Genomic DNA, 25,973 nt, shown 5'->3' with positions numbered 1-25,973 from the left:
CAATTTTGAATAATGAATAAGCTATAACATTATTTACATAAAAAAGGCTTAATTATAAATTGTCATAAGATTCTCAATAAATATCGTACAATGTTCATCGACATCTCGTTCGATTTCTTTTGAGTTATAGTTTCCGAATCCTATGGGACACATTGTTCTTTCTATTTAATTTTTATTGCAAAATTGATGTCAATTAGGTAATAATTTTAAATGACGTTTAAAACCTTCTCTCTTTGCCGGATTTTTTCACAGCAATTTTCAATAATATTTTTTTAAATATAGATCATCCAAATTATAGTTTAAGCCCACAATGGACTCTGTAGCTTTATTAGGAATGTAGTTACGATTTTTTTTTCGAAAAATCGCAGCGCGTTACCATTCCATTTCAACATTTTTTTTGAAGGAGTAGCAAACAAAAATATTAATAATTAACATGCTTTTGAGGTCAACTAGCGTATGCTTATTGAAAAACATGTTATTTTTGATGGTTTTTTGTTAATAACTTATTATCTTATTTACCGATTTTGATGAGCGACCTTTCATTCGATATGGATTTTCAGTAGAAAAAGAGTTTGAATTATTTTTATCTAAATTCATAACCGGTTGAGATATTGGGAAAAAACCAATTTTTTAATGAAAACGCAGTATTTAAACAAACTTCCACACCTCTGTGATCGAGGAGAAATTGACAATTTGTTGAGCATCAACATTGGAACCGTTTCGTGAAATAAATTTTACTCTGGAAATTTGTCTGAAAATAACATTGTATAAATTTAGATTTCTTACACTACGTGGCCCGTCCGACCGAGTGGATAAGCATATTTCTCTGATCGGTTAGTTGACATAGTTTAAGAATCAAAGGTTAAAAAAGTTATTTTATATTTGGACAGCTATTTGATGATTTTCCTATTATTATATTAGTTCTACCATCAGTGTCATCAATAATTAAATTTTTGATATTTTATTTATTTTTATGTCTTTTATATGATATTGGCTAAAATGTTTAACTAACTTGATAAAAGCTATAACTTAAAATAATCAACGTTATTTTGAAATATCTAATTTAAGTTATATTTGAATAATCAATAAATGCTTGTATGAAAAAAGAACTCACTGTTTCATAACTAAATGTTATTATTATTCAAACCAGCAAAAATAAATTCAATTGGCAAACATTCAAATATCACTTATTATTCCAATTTTTTTTTAATTATATGAATAATTTCTTGTGAAAAACAAAAATTCTTACATCATTTGAAATAATGCAGAAATGCAGTTTGTCAAAGCTCTAAACAAAGATGGTGACTGTTTCGCATACTTGGGAACGAAATTTCCGGAAAAGAGCGATGCGAAGTTAAAAGACGGAATCTTCGACGTACCACAAGTTCGAACCTTATTTGCAGATTAGTACTTTGTTACGAAAATGAACGATACTGAGAAGAAAGCATGGATCAGCTTCAAAGCACTAGCACAAAACTTCCTGGGAAATCAAAAAAGTGATCAATATCAGATGCTAGTTAATAAACTGCAGGAGAATTACCAGAAATTGGGTTGTTTGATGAATTTAAAATTACATTTTCTGCATTCTCATCTGGACTATTTTCTCGCAAATCTCGGGGACTACAATGAAGGACAAGGTGAACGATTTCATCAGGATATACTGAAAATGAAACGTAAATACCAAGGAAGATGGGACATAAATATGATGGCAAATTTCGATTGGATGTTAAGAGGGATACTGAAACCAAAGGAAAGAAGAGAAAAAGAAATCCACTATACAGATCATTTGAAGAGACGAGGGTTCGGTACAAACGAAGAAAGTGACGAATTTCTAAAATAAGTTTACGGCTATTTTATATTCGTATAGAATCAGTTCCTGCAGATGCAGAGTAATTTTTTGACTATCAAAATTTTTCTTACCGTTACTTTACAGAGGAAACTCTTTTTCTTCCGAATTAAAATTTCTACATTGTGATAAGGATGAAGGGACAATTTTTTTTCAGACTGATGGAGTTGCAAGTTTCGAAAATTTTAAAATCCTGTTCTGCCACTGAGAGTACGTACAACTTTACTCTTTTCATTCAGCATTTGATACTCTGATACCATTGTGAAATTCAAAAACCTATAAAATATGCTCAGCACGTGAGTGTACGTGCAACTTTATTCTCTAAGCTTGGCACCGGATATTCCGATTCCGTTAATCCCCGCAATTTTTTGTCATGACAAGAATTTTTCCGTATTAGGGGTGGTTTTTTGAAGATTTAGGGGGTTGCATAGCTCTGACACCCCAAAATTCAACTTCAGCCCATTAAAATACAGATCTGTAGTTGTAAATATTACGCTGGAGTCCAACTTATCTATGAAAATGTGTTATAAACGGAAAAATCCAAGTTTAGAAGGGATTTTCTGAATTTTAGGGGTACTTTACCCCGATTACGAGTAACTGATGGGTATAGGGCCAATTCTGACGGTGGATTAAAATTCAGCGCACCAAAAAACAAGGGTATATAAGTGCCATCTTTGGAACAGTCCACTTTTTTTTCGTGTGCCTGGGTATTTGATCAAATTACCCCCAAATATGTATTTCATATAGATTTTATTGATTTTTCCTCGATATAGCTCGGTTTTCTACATCCTGCGATGCTATATTGAATCTGTCATTTTGAGTTTCGAAAATGTGACAATGAATTTGTGTTCAACCAAATATGTATTTCAAATAGATTTTGTTGATTTTTCCTTGATTCAGCTCGGGTTTTCAGGTCCTGCGGCGCCAATTTCCATTTGAAAGACAGTTTTGGCCTCTGTGTATTTCTTTCTGCTTTTACTCAGACGTCTCATATACGACATAGCAGTATGTTGGTTTTTTTTTAACTCGTTGTGAATGTTGTTGGCTGTTATTGTTATAATAGAGAAACCGAAAATATTAGACCAATAAGCATTAGAAATGCATTTCGCAACGTTATAAAATGAATACGAAAGAAATAATGCTAATGAAATTCTAGAGTTGTATGAAACCCGACCCGCTAATAACAGATATGCCTAAGTGAATGGCCTAATCGATGGGCTCGCGGACAGTGGCGTATTTCTTAAGACCAGAAATCGCGAAAATTATGAGTATTGAAATTAAGAGTCATAATGGTTGTTTCTAAGAAACTGAGTGAGGTTCAGACGTGAGAGAAAATAATGAAAGCAAGGTGCCGATGCAAAAAAAGAGGTAGTCGAAGCAAATAGAGACACACATAAAGAGGAAGAGAACAACTCGGGCTGATATTTTTAACGAATGCACCGTCGTCTTGGATCAATTAATCTCTAGTCTTACTTTTGTTCACAAGTATTCGCCTCTCGACTGCCTGGATACAGGCAGAAATCAGTGCAGGAGTCGATTATGCAAACACGTACGATATATTTAAACTTTACTTAGTACTAGACAGACTTAATGCTGCTATATTGCAGAATGGTCATCAGTGTCACTAATGCGTACTTCGTGATGGCAAACAGAACAGGTTTTTTCGCAAAAAAAATAAAAGACGGCAAAATAGAAATTATACAAACATCAGTAAAAAGCTTATGTATTCAGCTCAATCTCATGGCTTAGATCTTACTTGAATAAGTTGTGCGACGCAGAAAAGCTTTCTACTATCTCTCCTTAGTCACGAATGGCACTGGAAACTGAAAACTAATTAATATACGCGCTCTTTTTCTCTCTCATTCTATTTTTTCAACGCTGATCAGTAATTGTCTGATCCTTTACTGTGCTCTCTTGTACTTATCTCTTTTTGCTGTTGAAATACGTATTTAAGTATGTAGATATAATATTTGTTTGGCTAGAGAGAGATATAACGAGTAGAATTCTCACTCATATCGTTACCGCTTCTACACAGAACATGTTTTGCTGATGTGAGTTCATAGCATCCTGTTACACCCAGAAACTAATGAAAGCAAAAAACGGCGGTTAACCTAGCATTGAGATGATAAATATGATTTAAATATACTCGTATATGTGCACATTATAGAAGAAATAATGGAATCGTTTAAAATAGAGTATACGGAAGTTCGACGGTAAAACTATGAACGAATTGAAAGCGTCTCGATTTTTTGCAAAACAAAATTGTTATTTTGCTTTTAATTAAGATATGAAGTTTATTTTTTCAAATTGTTAAATTATGCTATTAAAGAACTTTTTAGATAAAAGTTAATAACAATTAAAATTTAATTTTTTATGAATAAATTAATTGTTGCACTGTTGAAATTTCAGGTTTTATTCAAAAAAGTGATAGGAGATGCGAATTTTGGACAGATATCTTTATTTTTTTCCATGATTGGAATATGTAATGCAGCTTTACTATGGCCAATATGGCTAGTTTTATACTTTTCAGGAGTAGAGTACATACTTTGGATGAAGTTTCCTTGGGCTATACTATTCATAGCAAGTATTTTACATCTTGGTTAGTAATTTTTAAATATAAGGATAATTTTTTATATTTTTGAAATATATAGATTAACAATGTTTTTTTTAGTTGCAAACATGCTTGGAAATTTCAGTATTGCTGTAACCTATAATCTTTTCATAACTTTAGGATTAATAACAGCAGTACCTGTATCGGCTGGTAAGTAACTAACTTGATTAAAAGATATAGTTAAAAAATATAACTACATCGATAACTGCAAATTTATCGCTATATATATTTAGTAATTTCATTTATATTCAAATAATCTTCCTACACTAATTTGATTGATGTAGGAAAAGTACTGTTATTGTCGTCATCATTTTTACATACAGTTACATAATCTTCCATTTTTATAATAAGTACTTTGAAAGTTCTGATAGCACGATATAATAAAAATTCCTAAAGGTATATGATATGTTTCACAAGCACTTATATCTTGCTCACCGATAATTTTTATCATTAAATTCGTATATATATATATATATTGTACTTGTTCCCTAGTATCTCAAGACTATACAATTTTTATAAACATCTCATCTAAACTTTTCTATGCAGGTTCCTATTCAGAAGCATATTTAGTGATGTAATTAACAACAGCACATTCTGATATTGTTATTTCAAAACTAGTGTTAGCTCTTCATGTTTAAGCAACAAATGAATTGTATTGATTAAGTTTGTCATCATTTCTTTCTGGCATATAAAACTAGTGACTTCTTTTATTTTTTTATAATTTTGATTCTTGCTGCAACTTCTTGAGTATTCCTTTGAAATCGATTTAATAATTCTAAAATATTCTGTTTACTATTGATTTCAACGTCGGTAGAACGAATTAGCGAGGGATTGGGTGTAATGATACTGGCGATAGTGGATTAAAAACGGTCACTAGCTCATCATTAAAACGTTTTGCATTCATTAGTAATTCTTCAAATAAAGAGTCAAAAGTTTTCGGATTCAGGGTTTTCAAAATTCAAAGCTTTCCATGTACAGAATATGAACCCCGGTGCTGAAATTTATATCGAAATCAATAGTCAACGACACTATATCGTTTAAATAGTACATCTTCAATAAACTTTGTTGCATGAGAAGTAAAATAATCCCCAATAATTCGTGATCTTTCAACAATAACTTTTGTCACTACATTGCTATTACTTTTTCAGTAAGCGAATCTTCTTTTTAAAAATTACAACCCATGAGACGACCTAAATCTGGTTACATAAATCTGCTGCACTTAATGTAAAAAATGCTGTTGGTAAACCAATTTGGTTAACCAATGCTTCTAATTCTTTCCTTCTTTGAAACCAATAGAAATTAGAACTTAGGAAACTTGAGTTAGTTTCAAAGATGTCGAGAAATTCCTAGGAAATAGTCGTTATCATAGTTGTAAAATAATTGTATCTACAATATTAAAGATTTATGAAAAAATGAAATGCTTGAAGAATTTAAAACTACATTTTCTGACTTCACATTTGAAATATTAATTCAAATATAAATTTGAAATATAAATGGCCAAAAAATGTAGGAACATACAGCAAAGAAATGGATAAAAGTTTTCATTAAAATTTCTATTAAAATAACAACATTACCAAAGAAAATGGAATGAAAAAATGATTTCACACTGCTGTTGGTCTTTGAATAAAAAGAAAACTACCCATCTAGTTATAAATCAAAATCTCTTTAACAATTCTTTCAGACGAAACTTTAACGGTCTTATAAGAAATGAAAATACGAGGTCTGTCCGGCCTATCTTTATATTTTCGTGCTAGAGTTAGTTTTTATCATCTGGTGGGTGGCATCCTTCAAAGTAATCCCCACTTCATTGAATAACACGGTTCCATCGATGTTTCCACTTTTCAAAACAGTCCTGGAATTCACTTTTAGGGATAGCCTTAAGTACACTCGTCGCATTGTTTTTAATCGTTGTTTTGTCATCGAATCGGTGTCCTTTGAGTGGTTTTTTTAGTTTTGGAAACAGCCAAAATTCATAAGAGGCTATGTCGGGACTGTATGGAGGTTATCGAAGCAATGCGATATTATGTTTGCTCAAAAACTGCTTCACAAGATTCGATGAATGCGCTGGCGCATTATCATGATGGAGAAGCCAGTCACCACTTTCCCAAAAGTGCGGTCGTTTTTTTCTTACTGCATCACGCAAACGTTTTAAAATTTGAACGTAGTATTCTTTATTGATTGTTTGACCTGTTGGTGCATATTCGTGATGTACAACACTTCACAATCGAAAAAAACAATCAACATTGTCTTAACATTGCTCCGACTTTGACGTGCTTTTTTTGGTCTTTGCGATTCAGAACGCTTCCACTGTGAAGATTGTTGTTTTGTTTCAGGATCATAACCATAAACCCATGATTCATCACCTGTAATAACTTTTCTAAGCACATTATCATAATTATTGACCATTTCCAGATTGTCCAGAGCGATTTCTAAACGAATGTTCTTCTGCTCTGCTGTGAGCAATTTTGGGATAAATTTCGCACACACGCGTTTCATTCCTAAATTTTCGGTTAAAATTTCTGAAATAATAGTTTTTGGTATCCCAAGGTCTTCTTCTAGTTCTCGCACAGTCATACGACGATCTTGTTCGATTGTAAGTCGCACCCGCTTAATATTATCTGCGGTTTTTGTCGTCGAAGGTCGGCCGGAACGAAAATCACTGTCGACAGAAGTGCGACAACCCTTGAACCGTTTATACCACTCTTTTCTTTGTGTTTTGCTCATACACTCCCTTCCAAAGGCCTTTTGCATCATTTCAATAGTTTCCGAACTTGTTTTTCCGAGTTGAAAGCAAAATTTGATGCAAATTCGTTGATCTTGTTTTTCAGTCATTTTTGACAATATCAAATCCGACAATATCATATCCGACGAACGCGAAAAAGGCACTGTAAACGAAGACACGTTGCGCATGAACTATACGTCCGGCAGGTGTCAGTAAGTAACCAATAGATTCGTGAGGCTTTACTGTTCACGTTTCTGTCCGGTAGAGGTCGCTCAAACACTATGGCGCGAATATATAAACGTAGGCCCGATACTTTCCGGACAGACCTCTTATCTTGTTTAGCAAAAATTCCAAGTCGATATTCTAAAAGGATACCCCCCCCCCCCTCGTTAAGAGAGTCAAATTCCCCTAATCCGGGATCGGAAAGTCTTGTAACGGAGTGAATGCTTCGTTTTTATTCCGATAATTCGTTCGACGCGCAATCGTATCGAGATGCGCGCGGTGATATCGAAATATTCAAATTCATTAATCGGAGAGCAGGAGAGGACGGGAGTCAGTCAACCAACTTACTACTAGCTAGAAATGACAACAGAGAAATTATAATTTGAATCACATGCGAGTTAGTTTATTTACCTATACTGTACAATATACTTGGCCCGCGTATTTATGTTTACGAAGCGCGCGCGCGACAATAACATACACCGCCGGAGCGTTCGCAGCTCTTTGTTCGCAGAGTTAGCACATGCACGCTACCGATTTTTACCTAGTACGAGAGATTAGTAATTAGTTCCACGCAGTCATATGTAAAAAGTCACGATATAAAGCTGGCCAGCTTACCTTTGTATCGGTCGCACTACTAGAGGGGGAAGGAGACAAGTTCGTTTATCAGTCCTTTTGAAGGAAGCGATTCACACACGGTTTCGCCCTCGATGGCGAAACTCTGCACCCACACACACTCGCACATACTTATAACAGTAGCGACGACAGTACAACTTTTGGTTAACGTCTGAATAACACAGCTGACTCGCTTCAGCACTCTCGGAAAAACTCGGGAACACCTGTATCGTTAATATCTGCAGCGGGATGCTCGGATTGCTAGTCCTTGACTGATTCTTTTATATTCGCGCTCGTTCCGTCCCGTCTCATACCGAGTTCCCTTTTTCTATTTTCCCCAACCAGTACGTGCTGCCCTCGCAGGTAGCCGCGTGATTGAGACGGTAGTGCTAACAAGACGTTTACCATCATAGTCTATTCTACATAAAAAAAGATGAAGATTACCGTCAACCAGACCTTCCAAGACCACTCCTAAGCCATTATATAGTTAAAAAACGGTAATTTTCGTTTTTATTTTTTTTCTCCAAAATTAAAATAGTTATCGACACCGGATTTACGGCAATATCTTCTGTGGGCAGCCTAGTTATCTGTAAATTTTTTTCAAGGTCGTAGGTATAGTCCTTATAACCTAAAAATCTGTTTTTAATTTTTAAATCGCTGCATCTTTTTTTGGAGGGAGCTTCACGGCTGGATGTATCATCAAAATCTTCGTTTCTTGTAAACAATAAAAAGAAATAATGTCCAAACCGTATTTTCGTTGGCGCCATACTCAAATTTTCAATAAATTCGTTTTTTGGTCCTAGCACTTTTTAGGTTACATCTTTGATGAAACTATTGTAATAGCACCGTCATATTTTACGCAAAAAACGACATCGAAAACATGTATTTTATTTTGAGAAATAATTGTTGGCAACCCCTGAAAAATTCAGCAAGTAAGTCCGATCGGTTCGACTCACGGTGTATACATTCCACATTTATACTTATCTCAATTTGAAGGACACACAAAAGTTATTTTCAAAGTTGCGATACATGTTTTCGGTGTATTTTTTTGCGTGGAATACGATGGCGCTAGCTGTTTTATCATGGGACCTATTTAGAAAGCACTAGAGACGAAAAACCACTGAACAATTCCGTTTTTCGCCTCTTGCACTTTCTAGAGTAATCCTAAGATAAAACCGATTGCTTCATCGTATTCTACGTAAAAAAATACATCGAAATCATATGTAATACTTTAATCAGTAATACCATTATACTCGTACCATGAAAAATCAGCAATGAATCTCTTAATCTTCGTGTATCCGTAAACCTGTATATAACATTCGAAATTTTCGAATATACAGGGTGTCTCAGACCACCCGTCCACCCCCCAAAGTGTGCCGAAAAAGTTTTTTTTTTTCAAAAATTGATAACGCAATTATACAAGGTGTCAAATAAGTAACGGAACAAGGCTGTAGCTTTTTAGGTACAGATTATTAGACCAAGGTCAAGGTCATTCCTTTAGTAACTTTCAACGCGGAATCCGATGATGACCTTGGATTTGACCTTGAGATTGACCTTCAAGGTTATTTCAAGGTCAACTTTGTTTTTTTAAATGGGAACCCCTATTTTTGACAACGGCAATCGAAAGAGCGGAAAATTTTACGTCCAAATATGTACTCAGGTTGAAGGTCAATGATGAACTTGAAGTTAAGTTCAAGGTCATTGAAACTTCATAACTGCCTGACCTTCTGTAAAGTTTACACCATACTAGTTTTCCGAAAAAGCACAAGCTCATTCCTGTAGTAGCCGTCAACGAGGAATCCGATGGTGATCTTGGATTTGACCTTGAGCTTGACCTTGAAGATTATTTCAAGGTCAACTTTTTTACATTTAGCGTTACCCAGGAACAACGACGTGGACGTAGTAAAATATGTTCCCTTTGGGGTGCTTGATTACCGTGAGTCCCCTTGCCTCTCACGATGGGGTGCTTGATTAGCGTGAGTCCCCTTGCCTCTCACGATGGGGTGCTTGATTACCGTGAGTCCCCTTACCTCTCACGTTTTGCTGAAATCTACTTCATATGTTCAAATTGCCTACCACCAACTTCTTGGCAAGCAGCTATGCGATCATAGAAAGCAGTGACAGCTCTGCGAATCATTTCCCTATCTATGACAGCAGCTTCCCGTAAAATCCTATTTCGCAGTTCTTCTAAAGTTTGTGGTTGTGTTGCGTAAACTTTACTTTTTAAGTAACCCCAAAGAAAGTAATCCAGAGGCGTCATATAAGGCGATCTAGCCGGCCACTCAATTCTACCCCTTCTTCCAATCCATTTAGCTGGGAATTGATTGTCCAGGTATTCTCTAACGTTCCTTCCAAAGTGAGGCGCAGCTCCATCCTGTTGAAACCATTTTTCATCAAAATTATCACCCGCTACTTCTCTTATTCTTGGTACAATTTCATTCCTAAAAAGCTCTTCATATCTTACTGCAGTGAGATTGCCTTCGATGAAAAATGGTCCTATCAACGTATCATTTAAAAAACGTCAGAAAAAACAATATTATACAAAAAATTAGGATCTTCGTCAATTCTAGTCATCATGAATTCACAGAATTCAACTCGGTGATCTGGATCATCTTCATTAAGTTCTTGTACTAAACGAATCTTAAAGCGGTGAAATTGTACAAATTTTAGTATACATCGCACTGATTCATGAGATATTTCGTACTCAGCAGCTGCTTTACGCAATGTATGATGTGGATTTTCAATGAAAGCTTGTGAAATTTCTATTTGTTTTTCTTCAGCAGTAGCAGACTTTGGACGACCGGGTCTTTCAGCATCTTCAATACTGCCATGTTCATTAAAGCGTTGAACAGTTCTAGAGACTGTCGATTTCGATATTGGCGTTAAACCGTCTCCATTACGGAAGGTTTCATTGAATAAGATCCGAACCTCATCTAAAGTTCGCATACGATCTCCCCAACCACTCTTTCCTGCTTAGAAAGTTGATTATATGCCATGATTTTTCAAGGAAATGAAACCAGAAAATGTAAAAAGCTTCAGGAAGAAAATAAAATTATCGTATTGTATTTATTTAAGAGAGATACAAACAATGCAAAACCAGTTAAATTATAATTGAAATATTCAAAAGTAACAAATTTTATTGTGCCATATAATGTATTAAATAAGTACACTGAAAAATACAAAATAAAAAAATATATTTTAGTCTTTTTAAATTTTTGTTTCTCTCTAAAAAGAAAAAGTGTCAAAATTATGAAGCGCAAATGATCAATACTTTTTGAAACAATTTACATTCTAACGATATTCAAATAATAAAGATTACTGCAATATTTTTATTATTTGCGAAACTTAAGTGTGACAAAGAAGATAAAAAAATCACGTCGTTCTTCCTGGGTAACGCTAAATGTGAAAAAGTTAACCCTGAAATAACCTTGAAGGTGAAGCTCAAGATCAAACCGAAAGTCACCGACGGATTCGTCGTTGAAGGCTACTAAAGGAATGAGCTTTTCCAGTATGGTGTAAGCTTTACAGCAGATCAGGCAGTCATGAAATTACAATGACCTTGAACTTAACTTCAAGTTCATCATTGACCTTCAACCTGAGTACATATTTGGACGTAAAATTTTCCGCTCTTTCGATTGCCGTTGTCAAAAATAGGGGTTCCCATTTAAAAAAACAAAGTTGACCTTGAAATAACCTTGAAGGTCAATCTTAAGGTCAAATCCAAGGTCACCATCGGATTCCGCGTTGAAAGTTACTAAAGGAATGACCTTGACCTTGGTCTAATAATCTGTACCTAAAAAGCTACAGCCTTGTTCCGTTACTTATTTGACACCTGTATATAAATCGAGTACACTCTATCGATTGGACGTAAAATCAACTTCCGGTTCCAACCGAAAATGGCCTATTCAGACCGGAAGTGCATGAAAATCCATTTTTTTAAATAGAACATGCATACTTTTTTTCAGATTCAGATTCTACGGTAAAAAATACGAAAATTTCACAAGAAGAATTTTTTGAAAAAAGTTGATATTTGACCTCTAATTGATGTCTGAAGTCTGTAATCCACCAGTTCGTACTCAAGCTGCGAATATGCACGTTTTAACAGTGGAATAGGATAATGTGGTTCCTCTAAGGGGTTTTCGGGGTCGCTGAGTCCGAATCCAAGGTGAGTTTGATCTGATCAGGTCATTTTGAGGTCAATTCAAGGTCATTTAGAGGTAAAACAAAAAAAAAATTAGATTTATCAAGAATGAAGTACTTTTAAAATTTTAGCCTTAATATTACAAAAATATGAATATCGTCGTTTTTTCATTTATGCTTGTTATTATTAATCTATGTATTTACATAGCGTACTTTCATGAAATTAGGGGAAATGAAATTCTAAAATAAATTAGTTTAGCGAGATAAAAATCTTTATTCTCAAAACATAATAGATTTCGTTGCAGTAGCAACATTTGTTTATAATAACATAAATAATGATAATTTGTTTTCTTAGAACCTAATGATAATTTTTATAACATAATTATATTTTATCTTCTATTGTTCTGTAAATAAAATTTTTTTATGAATAACGCTGAAATAACTGTGCAAAAATAGACGGTGAAGATTTGACAAAAACTTTAATGTTCAAAATGCGCTCCGCCTTGAAAAATACATGCTTAAACTCTTCTTTGGAAATTATCAACAGCTCTTCTAATTTCTGGCTAATCATATTGGCTCTCGTTGTCGGACGTTCTTGGTAAATTATGTCCTTTACTCTTCCCCACAAATAGTAATCCAGAACAGTCAGATACGTGAATCTCATTGAAAATGAGTTACCTGTTCTCTTGGAAAACCTCCCGCTGCAGTTACGGCATGACATGTGGTTTCAGCAAGATGCATGTCCTGCACATACGGCACATATCTGCCGAAATAGTTTGAATCGTATGTTCCCCAATAGGTGGATTGGAAGGTTTGGTCCTGTCAATTATCCACCTCGAACCTCAGATCTGACTGTCCTGGATTACTATTTGTGGGGAAGAGTAAAGGACATAATTTACCAAGAACGTCCGACAACGAGAGCCAATATGATTGGCAGAACCACGGATGCAATTCGGTCGCTGCAGGCAGCAGAAATTAGAAGAGCTGTTGATAATTTCCAAAGAAGAGTTCAAGCATGTATTTTTCAAGGCGGAGCGCATTTTGAACATTAAAGTTTTTGTCAAATCTTCACCGTCTATTTTCGCACAGTTATTTCAGCGTTATTCATAAAAAAATTTTATTTACAGAACAATAGAAGATAAAATCTAATTATGTTATAAAAATTATCATTAGGTTCTAAGAAAACAAATTATCATTATTTATGTTATTATAAACAAATGTTGCTACTGCAACGAAATCTATTATGTTTTGAGAATAAAGATTTTTATCTCGCAAAAATAATTTATTTTAGAATTTCATTTCCCCTAATTTCATAAAAGTACGCTATGTAAATACATAGATTAATAATAACAAGCATAAATGAAAAAACGACGAGATTCATATTTTTGTAATATTAAGGCTAAAATTTTAAAAGTACTTCATTCTTGATAAATCTAATTTTTTTTTGTTTTACCTCTAAATGACCTTGAATTGACCTCAAAATGACCTGATAAGATCAAACTCACCTTGGATTCGGACTCAGCGACCCCGAAAACCTCTTAGAGGAGCCACATTATCCTATTCCACTGTTAAAACGTGCATATTCGCAGCTTGAGTACGAACTGGTGGATTACAGACTTCAGACGTCAATTAGAGGTTAAATATTAACTTTTTTCAAAAAATTCTTCTTGTGAAATTTTCGTATTTTTTACCGTAGAATCTGAATCTGAAAAAAAGTATGCGTGTTCTATTTAAAAAAATGGATTTTCATGCACTTCCGGTCTGAATAGGCCATTTCCGGTTGGAACCGGAAGTTGATTTTACGTCCAATCGATAGAGCTTACTCGATTTATATATAATTGCGTTATCAATTTTTGAAAAAAAAACTTTTTCGGCACACTTTGGGGGGGTGGACGGGTGGTCTGAGACACCCTGTATATATTATTTATATATATATTATTAATATCTTATAATATAATTATATTAATAATATGTATATTATTAATTTATTACCCTGGCTGGTGCTCGTTCTATCGAGGTATGTTTCTCATCATGGTATTTCTATCTATTAGTGCTCCAAGTATAGCCGACTCAAAAACTAAGTGGTTTGAGGTTTGACGGTTAGGGCGTAAATGTATTTACCTGCACAACACTCTAACTAATTTTAAATATTTGAAGTATCAAATAATGTCCCACAAACAAATTATAACGAAATTTCAGGTTTATTATTTGACGCACTACTAAATGGTGTAATTAATTTTGGGATCTTTTATAGTTTTTTATTTTTCTGGTGTTCACTTTTAATACATTGTATGTTGTTTATTCCGATAGTTAATAGCTTAATAGTTTATTATGTCTTGAATTCTCTACTTAGAAGATTTATTGAATATTGAAAATTCGTTGAAGAGTATAGCACAAAGGCCCTCGCCACATATGCGCATAGGCGCGCGTACGAGAGCGTACAAACGCGTACAAATCACTAAAAATTTTGATAGTGCCAACAACAGAAAGTTACTCCTATTCCTCGCATGCCCCAAACGAACACACTCCCGGAACAAACGTATCATAACCTTCAATAATATAGCGTTATGATACGTTTGTTCCGGGAGTAAGTGTGTTTGTTTGGGGCATGTGATGAATAGTAGTAACTTTCTGTTGTTGGCACTATCAAAATTTTTAGCAATTTGTACGCGTTTGTACGCCCTCGTACGCTCGCGTATGCGCATATGTGGCGACGGCCTTAGAGCTCTCTATTCCTTCAAGTGGTATGTTCAATTATCTAATTTCTATTGCATTTTAAGTTATTCAAATAATTAATTTTGATGTAAAGGTAATTAATAATTATTAGGTGATAATTGTTTTTGAAATTAAAGTAATTTCTTGAAAAATAAAATAGCATAGGTTAGTAACATTGCTATATTTTTGAATATTAATTAATCGTTGATGTTATATGTTATATTTCATTAAACAAAGTAGATTGAGCTATTTTATTAATTGAGAAAAAATTAGTGATAAAAATTTTTATGCAATAAAATATAGGATCCATTCAGGTGGCAGATCCAGTACGTTATGGTACTATCGCTTATAAATTGTTTTGGAATATTAAACTAGTTCTGTTTTGTGCCAGGTTTTATCAAAGTAAATATAACAGATGTTTAGTTGGTAAAATATTGAGTTACTTACTGACTTTATGTATACGCTACATTAGATGAAAATGAATAATATTCTAATTATAAGTGGAATAAATATTTCATTATTTTAATAATAAATGCAGCAAATATAATTCAGAATACGAGGTTAGATCTCACTCGAGGGGAGTGTGGACGTGTCTTGGATGTGAGTGCGAGTTTTGGTGAGAAAGTTAAAGAGGAAAAGTTTTTGAGGAGAGAAATAGAGGTGAAAAGAGCGTGGAGGCGAAGGCGGAGTGGAGAAGAGAGAGAGAGAGAGAGGCCTGGAGAAGAGCAGGAAAAGGCAGAGAGAGAGGAATAAAGAAAAAATAAAAGTTGAGGTTAAGAGAGAAAATCAGGAAGCGGGAAAGGCAGGCAGAGAGTAGGGGCGGTAAGAAGTAAAGGCAGAGACAGAAAAGGTAAGACAGAAAAATTAAGAGATAAAGGTGGAAGGTTGGATAAAAAAGGCCCAGAGGAGGAAAAGAAGAAAAGAGTAAAGGTGGTGAGGGGGAGAGAGAGCGGAGAGGGGCTGAGGGAGAATAATAGAGGAGAAATGAGAGAGGCAAAGAGATACAAGAGTGAGAGCGAGGGAAGCGAGATGGAAGGGGAGGGGGGAGAAGGATTGGACAACACGATAAGAGAAGTGGGACAAAGTAGTGGTGCAGAAGATATAATGGAAAAGGTACGGACAGATATAAGGGAATTAAGAGAGGTACGGGAGGAGGAAAGGAAAGAATGGACAGAAATGTTTAAAGAAATAATGGGAAAAATGGAAAGAATGGAGGCAGAGGGGAAAAGAAGAGAAGAAAGATGGGAGAAGGAAATAGGAAAAGTTAGGAAAGAACAAGAGAGAGAGATGAAAGAAAGAAAGAGACGAAAGAAGAAAGGGAAAAAGCAGAACGTAGAGAAAAGAAACTGCAGGAAAAATGGGGAGAGAGGATGGAGTAGTTGGAAGAGAAGTGCGTGAAACTAAAAGAAAGCATAGAAGGAGGAAACAAGAAGCAAAGAGGAACAGAAGTAGGCAATAAGGAAGAATTAGAGCATATGAGAGAAAAAATGGATAGAGAAAGTAGGATAAACAATATAATAGTGACAGACTTAAAGGGTGAGTTAAGATGGGAAAAGAAGAGAGAGGCAGAGGTCTGGTTAAGGGAGGTACAAGAAATGAAAGAAGAGATAGTGAATCTGAGAAGAATAGGAGGGACAGCGGAGAGGGATGATCGGAGAGAAAGAAGAAAAAACATATGGCAAATTAGATGCGCTTCATGGGAACAAAAAGAAGGAATTATGAAGAAGAAAAAGAATCTGGCACAGAAAAAGATATACATAGATCAGGACTGGACGGGGAAGCAGAGAAGGATAAGAGAGGAAGTAAGAAGGAAAGCAAAAGAAATAAAAAGTAAAGGTAAAGAGGTAAAGATGTGGCATAACGGGATGAAGTCAGAGTAAGAAGAATGGTGGTGGAGCGAGAGAGAGGAAAAAATAGTAGGAAAGGGGGCGGAAGGGGTTCGAAAATAATAGGGATAAAAGAGAGAGAGAGGAGGGAAGGGAAAGAGAGGGAAGAAAGGCAATAAAAATACTATTCTGGAAAGTGGCGGGGGTGAGGAGCATGGAGGAAGACGACTGGGAATATCTTAGGGAATTCGATATAATAGGGCTAACGGAAACCTGGGCGAAGAGGCAAGGGGCAAGAACTGGTGTGGAGAAACAACTGAAAGTGTACAGCATAGAGAGGAGAGACTCAAGAAGGGAAGGAAGAAGAGGGAGAGAAATAGCGGGAGGAATAATGGCGGTAAGAGAGAGGAAAGGGATGAGTAAGGTTGAATGGAAGAAAGAAAGGACAAGTGAGGTAATAGTAGGAGAAATAAAGATTGGAGGGAGGGAATACATGATAGCATCGGTGTATATGCAACATGAGAAGAAGGAAAACTATGAATACCTAAGCGAAGAAATCGAGGAGAACAGAGGAAAAACAATAATTATAGGAGGAGACTTCAACGCAAGAACAGGAAACGAAGGGAGAGAATGGGAGACAGAAGAAAACCTAGAAGAAATAAAGGCCAAGGATAAAGTGTTAAACGTAGAGGGAGAAGAAATGATAAAATGACTAGGAGAAAGGGGCTTAGTGATAACGAATGGGAGAAAAGAAGGAGATGAAGAGGGAGAAATAACATATATAGGAGCGAGAGGAATGTAAACGATAGACTATGTAGTAGGTAACGAGGAAGGTGATGAGGCGATAAAAAAGGTTCAAATAAAGGAGAAGGTAAAGTGGGACCACTTACCAATAGAGGTGGAATTGGGAGACAAAATAGCGGAAGAAAGAAAAGAAGAGGAAGAAGGAGTGATAGACGACTGGAGCGAAGAAGGTATAAGGGAGTATCAGAGATGGATAGACGCAATAGAGGGAACAGAAAAATGGAAAGATATAAAAAATAGCGTGAAGAACGCAGTTGTAAAAAAGAAGATAAGGAAAAAAAAGGATCAAAAAAAAAGCTGGTGGAGAAAAGAATGTAAGATAAAAAGGGATAGGGTGATGGCAGAGTTAAATAAGGTAAGAAAAGGGGAAGGAGATAGAGGCAAATACCTAGAAGCAAAGAGAGAATACAGAGAGGAAATAAGAAAAGCAAAAGAAGATGAGGGGAAAAGAGTGGCAGAAGAAATAAGAAAAGATAAGACGAGAAGAAAATTCTTAGATAAAGTGAATGGCAATAGGAAAAAAGAATTGGATTAGATGAAAATATAGGAAAAGAAGAATGGATAAAGCACTTCAAGGAACAATTGGGAGCGAAAGAAAAGGAAGAAATCAAAGGGGATGAAACCGAAAACAGCGAAGGAGAGGAAGGTGAAGAAATCAAAGAAAGAGAAGTAAAAGAGGTAATAAGAAAAATGAAAAAGTAAAAGGCGACAGGAGAAGATGATATAGCAAATGAAGCGTGGGTGGAAGGCACGGAAGACTTGATAAAAGATATGATAAAATGCTTAAACGGAATATGGAACGGAGAAGGATATCCGGAAGAATGGAGGAAGGGAATAATAGTACCAATATATAAGAAAGGGAGGAAAGAAGAAGTAGGAAACTATAGAGGAATAACGCTGATGGATACGGGATATAAAATATATGCGGAAATACTGAGGAAAAAGCTGGAAAAAGAACTAGAAGCTAAAGAAACGCTAAGCGATACGTAGATGGGATTTAGGAAGAAAAGAGGAACAATTGACGCAATATATATATTAAAAACAATAATAGGGAAGGAAATGAGGTAAGAAGGAGGAAAATTGTTCGTATTCTTTGCAGACATGAAGGCCGCTTTTGATAAAATAAAGAGGAAGAAAATATGGGAAACAATGAAAGAGAAAGGGATAAATAAAAAAATTAGGAAAAGAATAGAAGAAATATACAAGAAAACAGGGAGTAAGGTAAAAGTTGGAGGAGAAATAATTGGGGAGTTTGAGACCTACAAAGGCGTAAGGCAAGGGTGCCCTTTGAGCACCACGCTATTTAATCTTGCCTTCGCCGACCTGGAAGTGAAGATCACGTAGGTGCAGGAAGGAGGGGTAGTGATAGGAAGGAAGAAAATATGGACATTAGGGTATGCAGATGATATAGTGATGATGGCAAAGAGTGAAAGTGGAATGTAAGCAATGCTGAAAAAATTAAAAAGATACCTGGAAGAAAGGGGATTAGAGTTAAATGTAGGAAAATCAAAGATGATGAAATGCAGGAGAGGAGGAGGAAGGGGTAAGGAAGAAGAATTCGAATGGGAAGGTGAGAAGATGGAGATGATAAAAGAGTACAACTACTTAGGATATGTGATAAGCAGAAATAACGGAAATAAAAAGCAGATAAAGAAGGTAGAAGGGAAAATAAATATGGGACTCGGAAAGTTATGGGGGCTAGGAGAAAAGCTATTTAGAGAAAACTGGGAGCTAAGGATGATCCTGTTCGATGCTCTGGCCAAAAGCGTGATTATGTATGGAGCAGAAATCTGGGGATGGAAGAGATATGAGGAAATAGAGAGACTACAACTAAAATACATAAAGTGGGTATTAGGATTAGATAGAAACACGCCAAGTTACCTAATACGATGGGAAACAGGAAGATAAGAAATGAAAGAAACAGCATTAGAAAGAGCAATGAAGTATGAAAACAAAATAAGAGAAGAAAGGGATGGCTCAATAAAAAAAAAAGCATGGAGAGAATTAAAGAAAAGGGAAAGAAATGAAAAAGATAAAAAGGGTAAGAAGGAGGAGAGAGAGGAAAGGCTGGAAAAAAGTAAAATATACAGAGAGAGGGAAGAGGGAGATGAAATGAGGGAAGAATTTTGGGAAGAAATAAGAGATGAGCTAAAGAAAAAAGATGAAAAAAAACTAGAAAAAAAAACTAGAAAAATCAAGATAAATAAACGAGTGGAAAGAGCTGAAAGAAGAAATGTAAAGGTATAGGTTAAAGGAAATTCAAGGAGAGGGAAGAATAAAAGGCCTGCAAATAAGGGAAAGGTTTAGGTTAGGTAATGAAACGAGAGGAAGCAGGTATTGGGAAAAAGAAGAAATGAAGAGAAGAAAGAAAAAGAAAAGCAAGAAGACGAAGCTGCAAGACCCTAAGGAGAGACGGAAACAGAAGACAGAGAAGCAAGACTTGCAGATGTGGCGAGCGCACCGAGCATTCGAACCAACATTCGAACGTGGTTGAGAAACAAAAGTGTGAGCATAGCAACGAACATTCATTTCGTTTAATGAAAAAACATTTCTATAGGCAGTCTGTCAATTGTATTCTTAATAAATAGACGTTGTGATATTAACCAATTGACTTATTACTAATAGGAGTAAATACTCGAACAAATAACCATTTATTCCTATATTGGTGACCCCGACAATAAAATTGTGTTACAATTCAAGCCTTGGCGAGAATTGTGGTATTTTGTTGGTGAATTTCCTTTTCGCCATCGTAGAAGATTATAGCCTCATCATAAGATGCTTCGCGACGAGGGTCAACTTGTAGTTCTACGTGAGGAAAACGAGCTGCTTCAACGACAGATCGAGGAACTACGTCAACAAATGGTGCTGCAGGAACCACCGCCGCAGCAGCAGCAACTACAAGAACAACAGCAGTCGCAGCCTCAAGGCGTCATTGCTGACACCGTCAACCAACGCCATGCAGTACATCGTGTCGCTGTGAAATTGCCGCCGTTTTGGTCAGATAAACCAAGCTTGTGGTTTGTTCAAGCTGATTCTCAATTCACGCTTTCTGACATCACTAATGAAGTAACAAAATTTCATTACGTTGTTTCTCAATTAGACGCTCGCATTGCATTGGAAGTAGAGGATGTTATTAAAAATCCTCCTCAATTAAACCCCTACACATATTTACGCACAAAAATAATTGAACGATTATCTGCGTCTGAGGAACAACGTGTCCGCCAACTCATCAGTGCGGAGGAGCTAGGCGATCGTAAGCCTTCCCAGTTTCTTCGGCATCTCCAATCCTTTGCTGGTACAACTATTGTGCCGGATAACCTCTTACGTCGGCTTTGGCTTCAACGTCTTCCGCAAAACGTCCAGGCTATCCTTGCATCACAGTCTGAGTTGGCGATAGATAAACTTTCTGAGCTTGCCGATAAAATCATCGAAGTTTCGCCTTGTCCTCCGAATTTCTCGGTCAACGCTGCATTGAAAACAAAGGTACTGAAAACGACTTATTAAAAGCGGTTGCTGAACTGCAAAAACAAGTCGCTGAATTGGCTGCTTCTCGTTCACGTTCTCGAAATCGTCACGGTTATCACCACAATTCTCGTAACCGAATTAAATCTCAAAACCGGGACGATTCTTCTAACAAAAAAACAGACGAGGTTTGTTGGTATCACAAAAAGTTTCAGCAAAATGCTAAAAAGTGCGTCAAGCCTTGCAAGTTTTTGGGAAACGACCAAAGCAGTCCATAAGGACGGCATCTGACTGCTCTTCATCTAGTAGCCGTCTCATTGTTGTTGATAAAGTTACCAAAAATTGTTTCCTCGTCGATACAGGTTCTGATTTATGCTGTTTTCCTCGTCGTTTATTACGAGACCGTCGTTCTCCTGTTAACTACGAGTTGTGTGCTGCAAACGGAACCAAAAGAAAAACGTATGGTTTTCTAAACTTAAATCTTAACCTAGGACTTCGTCGTGATTTTCCATGGAGATTCATCGTCGCTGACGTCGATCTGCCGATAATTGGGTCTGATTTTCTCGCTCATTATCACCTTTTACCGGACTGTCATACAAAACGTATCGTCGACGTAACCACTGGTCTTCGAGTACAAAGTTTATCTCAACCTTTTTCGCAGAGCAGTATCAAAGTGGTTCAAGATTCTTCACCATACGCTGCTCTTGTGTCTGAATTTTCTGAAATCACTCGTCCTCCGGGTTTACCTCGAAACATCAAACACGAAACCGTCCATCACATTCGTACTACTTCTGGACCACCGGTTACAAGTAAAGCTCGCTGATTATGTCCTGAAAAATTAAAAATCGCTCGCAAAGAATTTGAATACATGTTATTAGCTGGCACAACTCGTCCTTCTGAAAGTTCTTGGTCTTCACCACTGCATTTAGCACCAAAAAGTGACTCATCTTGGCGTCCCTGTGGTGACTTTCGAAAGCTAAACACTCGAACGATTCCGGATCGCTATCCGGTTTGTCATATCCACGATGCCACTTATTTTATCAATGGTTGCATCATCTTTTCTAAGATCGATCTTGTAAAAGCTTATCAACAAATTCCAGTTGGTGAAGAAGATATTGGTAAAACTGCAATCATCACACCATTTGGTCTTTTTGAATTTCCATTCATGACGCTTGGACTTCGAAATGCTGGCCAAACTTTTCAAAGGTTTATGGACGAAGTTTTGCGTAGTTTGGACTTTTGTTTCACCTATATGGACGATATTCTCGTTTTCTCTCGTTCTAAAGAAGAACATGAGCGTCATCTTCGAATTATTTTCGAACGTCTTGCAAAGTACGGCCTAGTTATCAATCCACAGAAGTGCATCTTTGGAGTTCAAGAGGTTAATTTCATTGGTTACACCATTTCTGCTGCTGGCATTCGAGCCCCAGAAGAACGAGTAAAGGTGGTTCAAGATTACCCTTTACCAAAAACAGCTCAAGATCTTCGCCGTTTCCTGGGAATGTTGAATTTTTACCGCAGATTCATACCTCATGCCTCTGAATATGAAGCTCCTCTGCACGGTGCAATCAGTAATCCATTATTGAAAGGCGCTCAACCAATCACATGGACACTTGAACTTGAAGAAGCTTTCATAACCTGCAAGAACTGCATTTCATCTGCTTCACTTCTTGTTCACCCTCGCATTGGTGCACCTCTTGGTTTATTTACAGATGCCTCGAACCACTCTGTTGGAGCTTGTTTACAACAGCTTGTTGATGACGTGTGGCAGCCTCTCGCTTTCTTCTCTAAGAAAATGTCAACAAAAGAAAGTTCTTGGCCTGCTTATTATCGTGAACTTCTGGCTATCTACGCTGCGATTCAACACTTTCGCTATTTTCTGGAAGGGTACCAATTCACGATCTTCACAGACCACAAACCATTAATTTACGCCTTACAACAAAAACGTGAAAAGCTCCCGCCAATTCAACTCAATCAACTTTCGTTCATCGCAGAATTTTCAACAGATATACAACATATCAAAGGTACCGATAATGTTGTTGCCGATACTCTTTCCCGGATCGAAACCGTTTCTGCACCATTTGATTTTGAGTTGCTAGTTAAATCTAGAAAAAGACGAAGAACTCAGAAGAATTACTAAGAAAAACTTTTCTCTCAGCATTGAACGTGTGCCGATTCCTGGTATCTCACTTATGGTGTTTTGTGATACATCAACAGGAAAACCTCGGCCCTTCATCACACAGCCTTTTTGTCGTGACATCTTCAACCAACTACATACTTTGAGTCATCCCGGCGCAAACGCTTCACTCAAATTGATCAGTGATCGATTTGTTTAGCCTTCCATGAATAAAGATTGCCGAAATTGGGCTCGTACTTGCAGCGATTGTCAACGATCAAAAATTACTCGCCATGTTCACGCTCCACTTGGAAATTTCGAGACTCCAACGAAGAGATTTTCGCACATCCACATCGATCTAATTGGTCCACTTCCACCTGCACGTATTTTTCAATATTGCTTGACTGTCATCGATCGTTTTACTCGATGGCCCGAGGTTTATCCTTTAGAGAACATAACTGCAGACACTGTGACTCAAGCACTTTTAGATTGCTGGATATCTCGTTTTGGCTTTCCAGAAACTTTATCCTCAGATCGTGGTCCTTAATTTACCTCACACCTCTTCAAGAACTTTACAAAACTCTTCGGAATCCGACACAATTTCACTACAAGTTGGCATCCTGCTTCGAACGGTTTGATCGAACGCTTACACCGCCATTTAAAAGCTGCAATCATGGCTCATTCTGATATCAATTGGGTTCAAGCTTTGCCTCTTGTACTTCTTGGTATTCGTTCTGCTTTTAAAGAAGATATCAAGGCTACTTCAGCAGAGATGGTCTATGGAGAAACTCTTCGTTTACCTTTTGAACTGCTTTCTTCAAACCTTGAAAACAAGAATCTCGGCGATCCAAGCAGCTTCCTCTCAAGCTTACGAGAGTTCATGTCACGCTTACGCCCAACTCCAGCATCAAGACACTGTCAACCTGGCGTTTTCGTTTTCAAGGAGCTCTCCAAATGCAGTCATGCCTTTTTGAAACAAGGACCTTTTCTAAAGGCACTCCAACCACCATACACTGGCCCATACGAAATCATGGATCGAAACACAAAAACGATTACACTCAAGATCTGTAACAAACCTACCAAAGTCTCTATTGACCGAGTGAAACCTGCATTCATTTTGCAAGATGATGTCACACCTATTCCTGTTTCTGTTCCTGGTGCTGTACCTACAAAACCAATTCCTGTTCCCGTTTCTGTTCCTGATTCTGTACCTACAGAACCAATACCAGTTCCTGTTCTTGATGTTGTTCCCGAACGCACTACGCTATTTGGCCGAAGAGTCAAATTTCGAGACATTTTAAATTTGTAGCCAAATTCTCGGCCAAGGGGGGTAGTATGGCGAGCGCACCGAGCATTCGAACCAACATTCGAACGTGGTTGAGAAACAAAAGTGTGAGCATAGCAACGAACATTCATTTCGTTTAATAAAAAAACATTTCTATAGTCAGTCTGTCAATTGTATTCTTAATAAATAGACGTTGTGATATTAACCAATTGACTTATTACTAATAGGAGTAAATACTCGAACAAGTAACCATTTATTCCTATACAGACACATCTACACATACGTACATACACGCACATACACACAAAACACGAACACACGCGCAAACATAAGCATACACATGCACACACACACACAAGGCACAAGTAATATCAACTACACAAGCGAGAGGAAGCAGGATTGGAGGATGGAGCAAAATGGAAAAGAAGAAGAATCGAAGTAGAGAAAGAAAAAGGTAAACTAGAAGACAAATCATAAAATACTAAGGAAAAATAAGTGAGGTTGAGGAAAGGAAAGGCAGAGGGAGCAATAGGAAATAAGAAAAAGGTGTCAAAGCCCTAATAAGGAGAAAGATAGATGAAATGATTAGCAAGAAGGAGAGCAAAGGCAAAGGAAAGGCAAAGGTGAAAAGGTAAAAGAAAGTAATAAAGGAAAAGCTGAAAAGAAAATATGCAAGAAACAGAAAAAAAAACAGAAGAGTGGAAAAGGCAGATCTTGGAGAGAGAGAGAGGAAGAGAAGATTATTCAGAAGAAAAATGAGAAGAAAAGAGGAACAGACAGGCGCAGAAGACAGGGACACAAGAGTTGCAGACACACCTACAAATGCACATATTTACACAACACACACACACATACGCATGCGCGCACTCACACACACACACAAAACACATAAATAACACAGCTCCACAAAAAAAAATGAAAGTATTTTCCCCAATATCTGACTGTATGTTCTTTATGTTTTTGAGGTCGCTGAATACGAATCCGGGGTCCGTTTGACTCCATCACGTCAGGGTTAAGGGCATTTGAAGGTCAAATTGCGAATCGACCCGTTAAAAAATTTTAAAAAAATTCATAATATATTTTTGGGATTCCTGATTCCAAATCCAATCTTTTTTGAACCTCAACATGTCAGAATCAATGTCAAACGGAGGTCAAATCATTCAAATTGGATGATACAATATTTTTGACTCTAGATTCTGAAAGAGCGGAAAATTTTACGTCCGAATACGTAGTAACTTTTTTTTTAAACCGACTTCTGTAGGTCACGTTGCGATTATCCAAAATAAGACTTGGATATCTAGTTTTGACCGGAACATTGAACGCAGATTAGAATTCTGGTTCTTTAGACAGTTGATCTTCATGTTTTTTGAGTCACTGATCACGAAGCTAGTTCTTTTTACTACATCGTAATGTCCGTTTAATTTAATGTCCGTTTGTGATAACGGACTTGCTTTTGTTCAAACGATCTTCGTAATGGTTTTCTTTTAGGTGTTACTGGAACTGTTTCTATATCTCGTTTTAAATTCCAGCAGTAGTCTGCTATCATATTTATACCCCATGTTCCTTGATAGCGTTTTTCCATATCTTTCATGTCTTGATGACATCTCTCTCC

At 36.5% G+C, this 25,973-nt stretch overlaps 1 protein-coding gene across 4 annotated transcripts in view; it reads left to right on the top strand.

Annotated features, from left to right (window-relative positions):
• The window catches only part of LOC131663039 (solute carrier family 35 member F3), a 1,047,178-nt gene that overhangs the window by 742,338 nt on the left and 278,867 nt on the right, over positions 1-25,973 (top strand). For all 4 annotated transcript variants that reach the window (XR_009301820.1, XM_058933093.1, XM_058933091.1 and 1 more), the window contains 2 exons: positions 4,256-4,445; positions 4,518-4,607. Coding sequence is in view for 3 of the 4 variants with exons in the window: in XM_058933093.1 (XP_058789076.1) it covers positions 4,256-4,445; positions 4,518-4,607 (280 nt within the window). In the remaining variant the exon portion in view is untranslated. The remainder of the gene's footprint in view (positions 1-4,255; positions 4,446-4,517; positions 4,608-25,973) is intronic.

This window comes from Phymastichus coffea, unplaced genomic scaffold, assembly GCF_024137745.1.
Source record: "Phymastichus coffea isolate CEN01 unplaced genomic scaffold, Cenicafe_Pcof_1.1 PCOF00030, whole genome shotgun sequence".
Lineage (NCBI taxonomy): Eukaryota > Metazoa > Arthropoda > Insecta > Hymenoptera > Eulophidae > Phymastichus > Phymastichus coffea.
The sequence above is the reverse complement of the archived record's forward strand: the minus strand, read 5'-3'. Positions and strand labels throughout refer to the sequence as shown.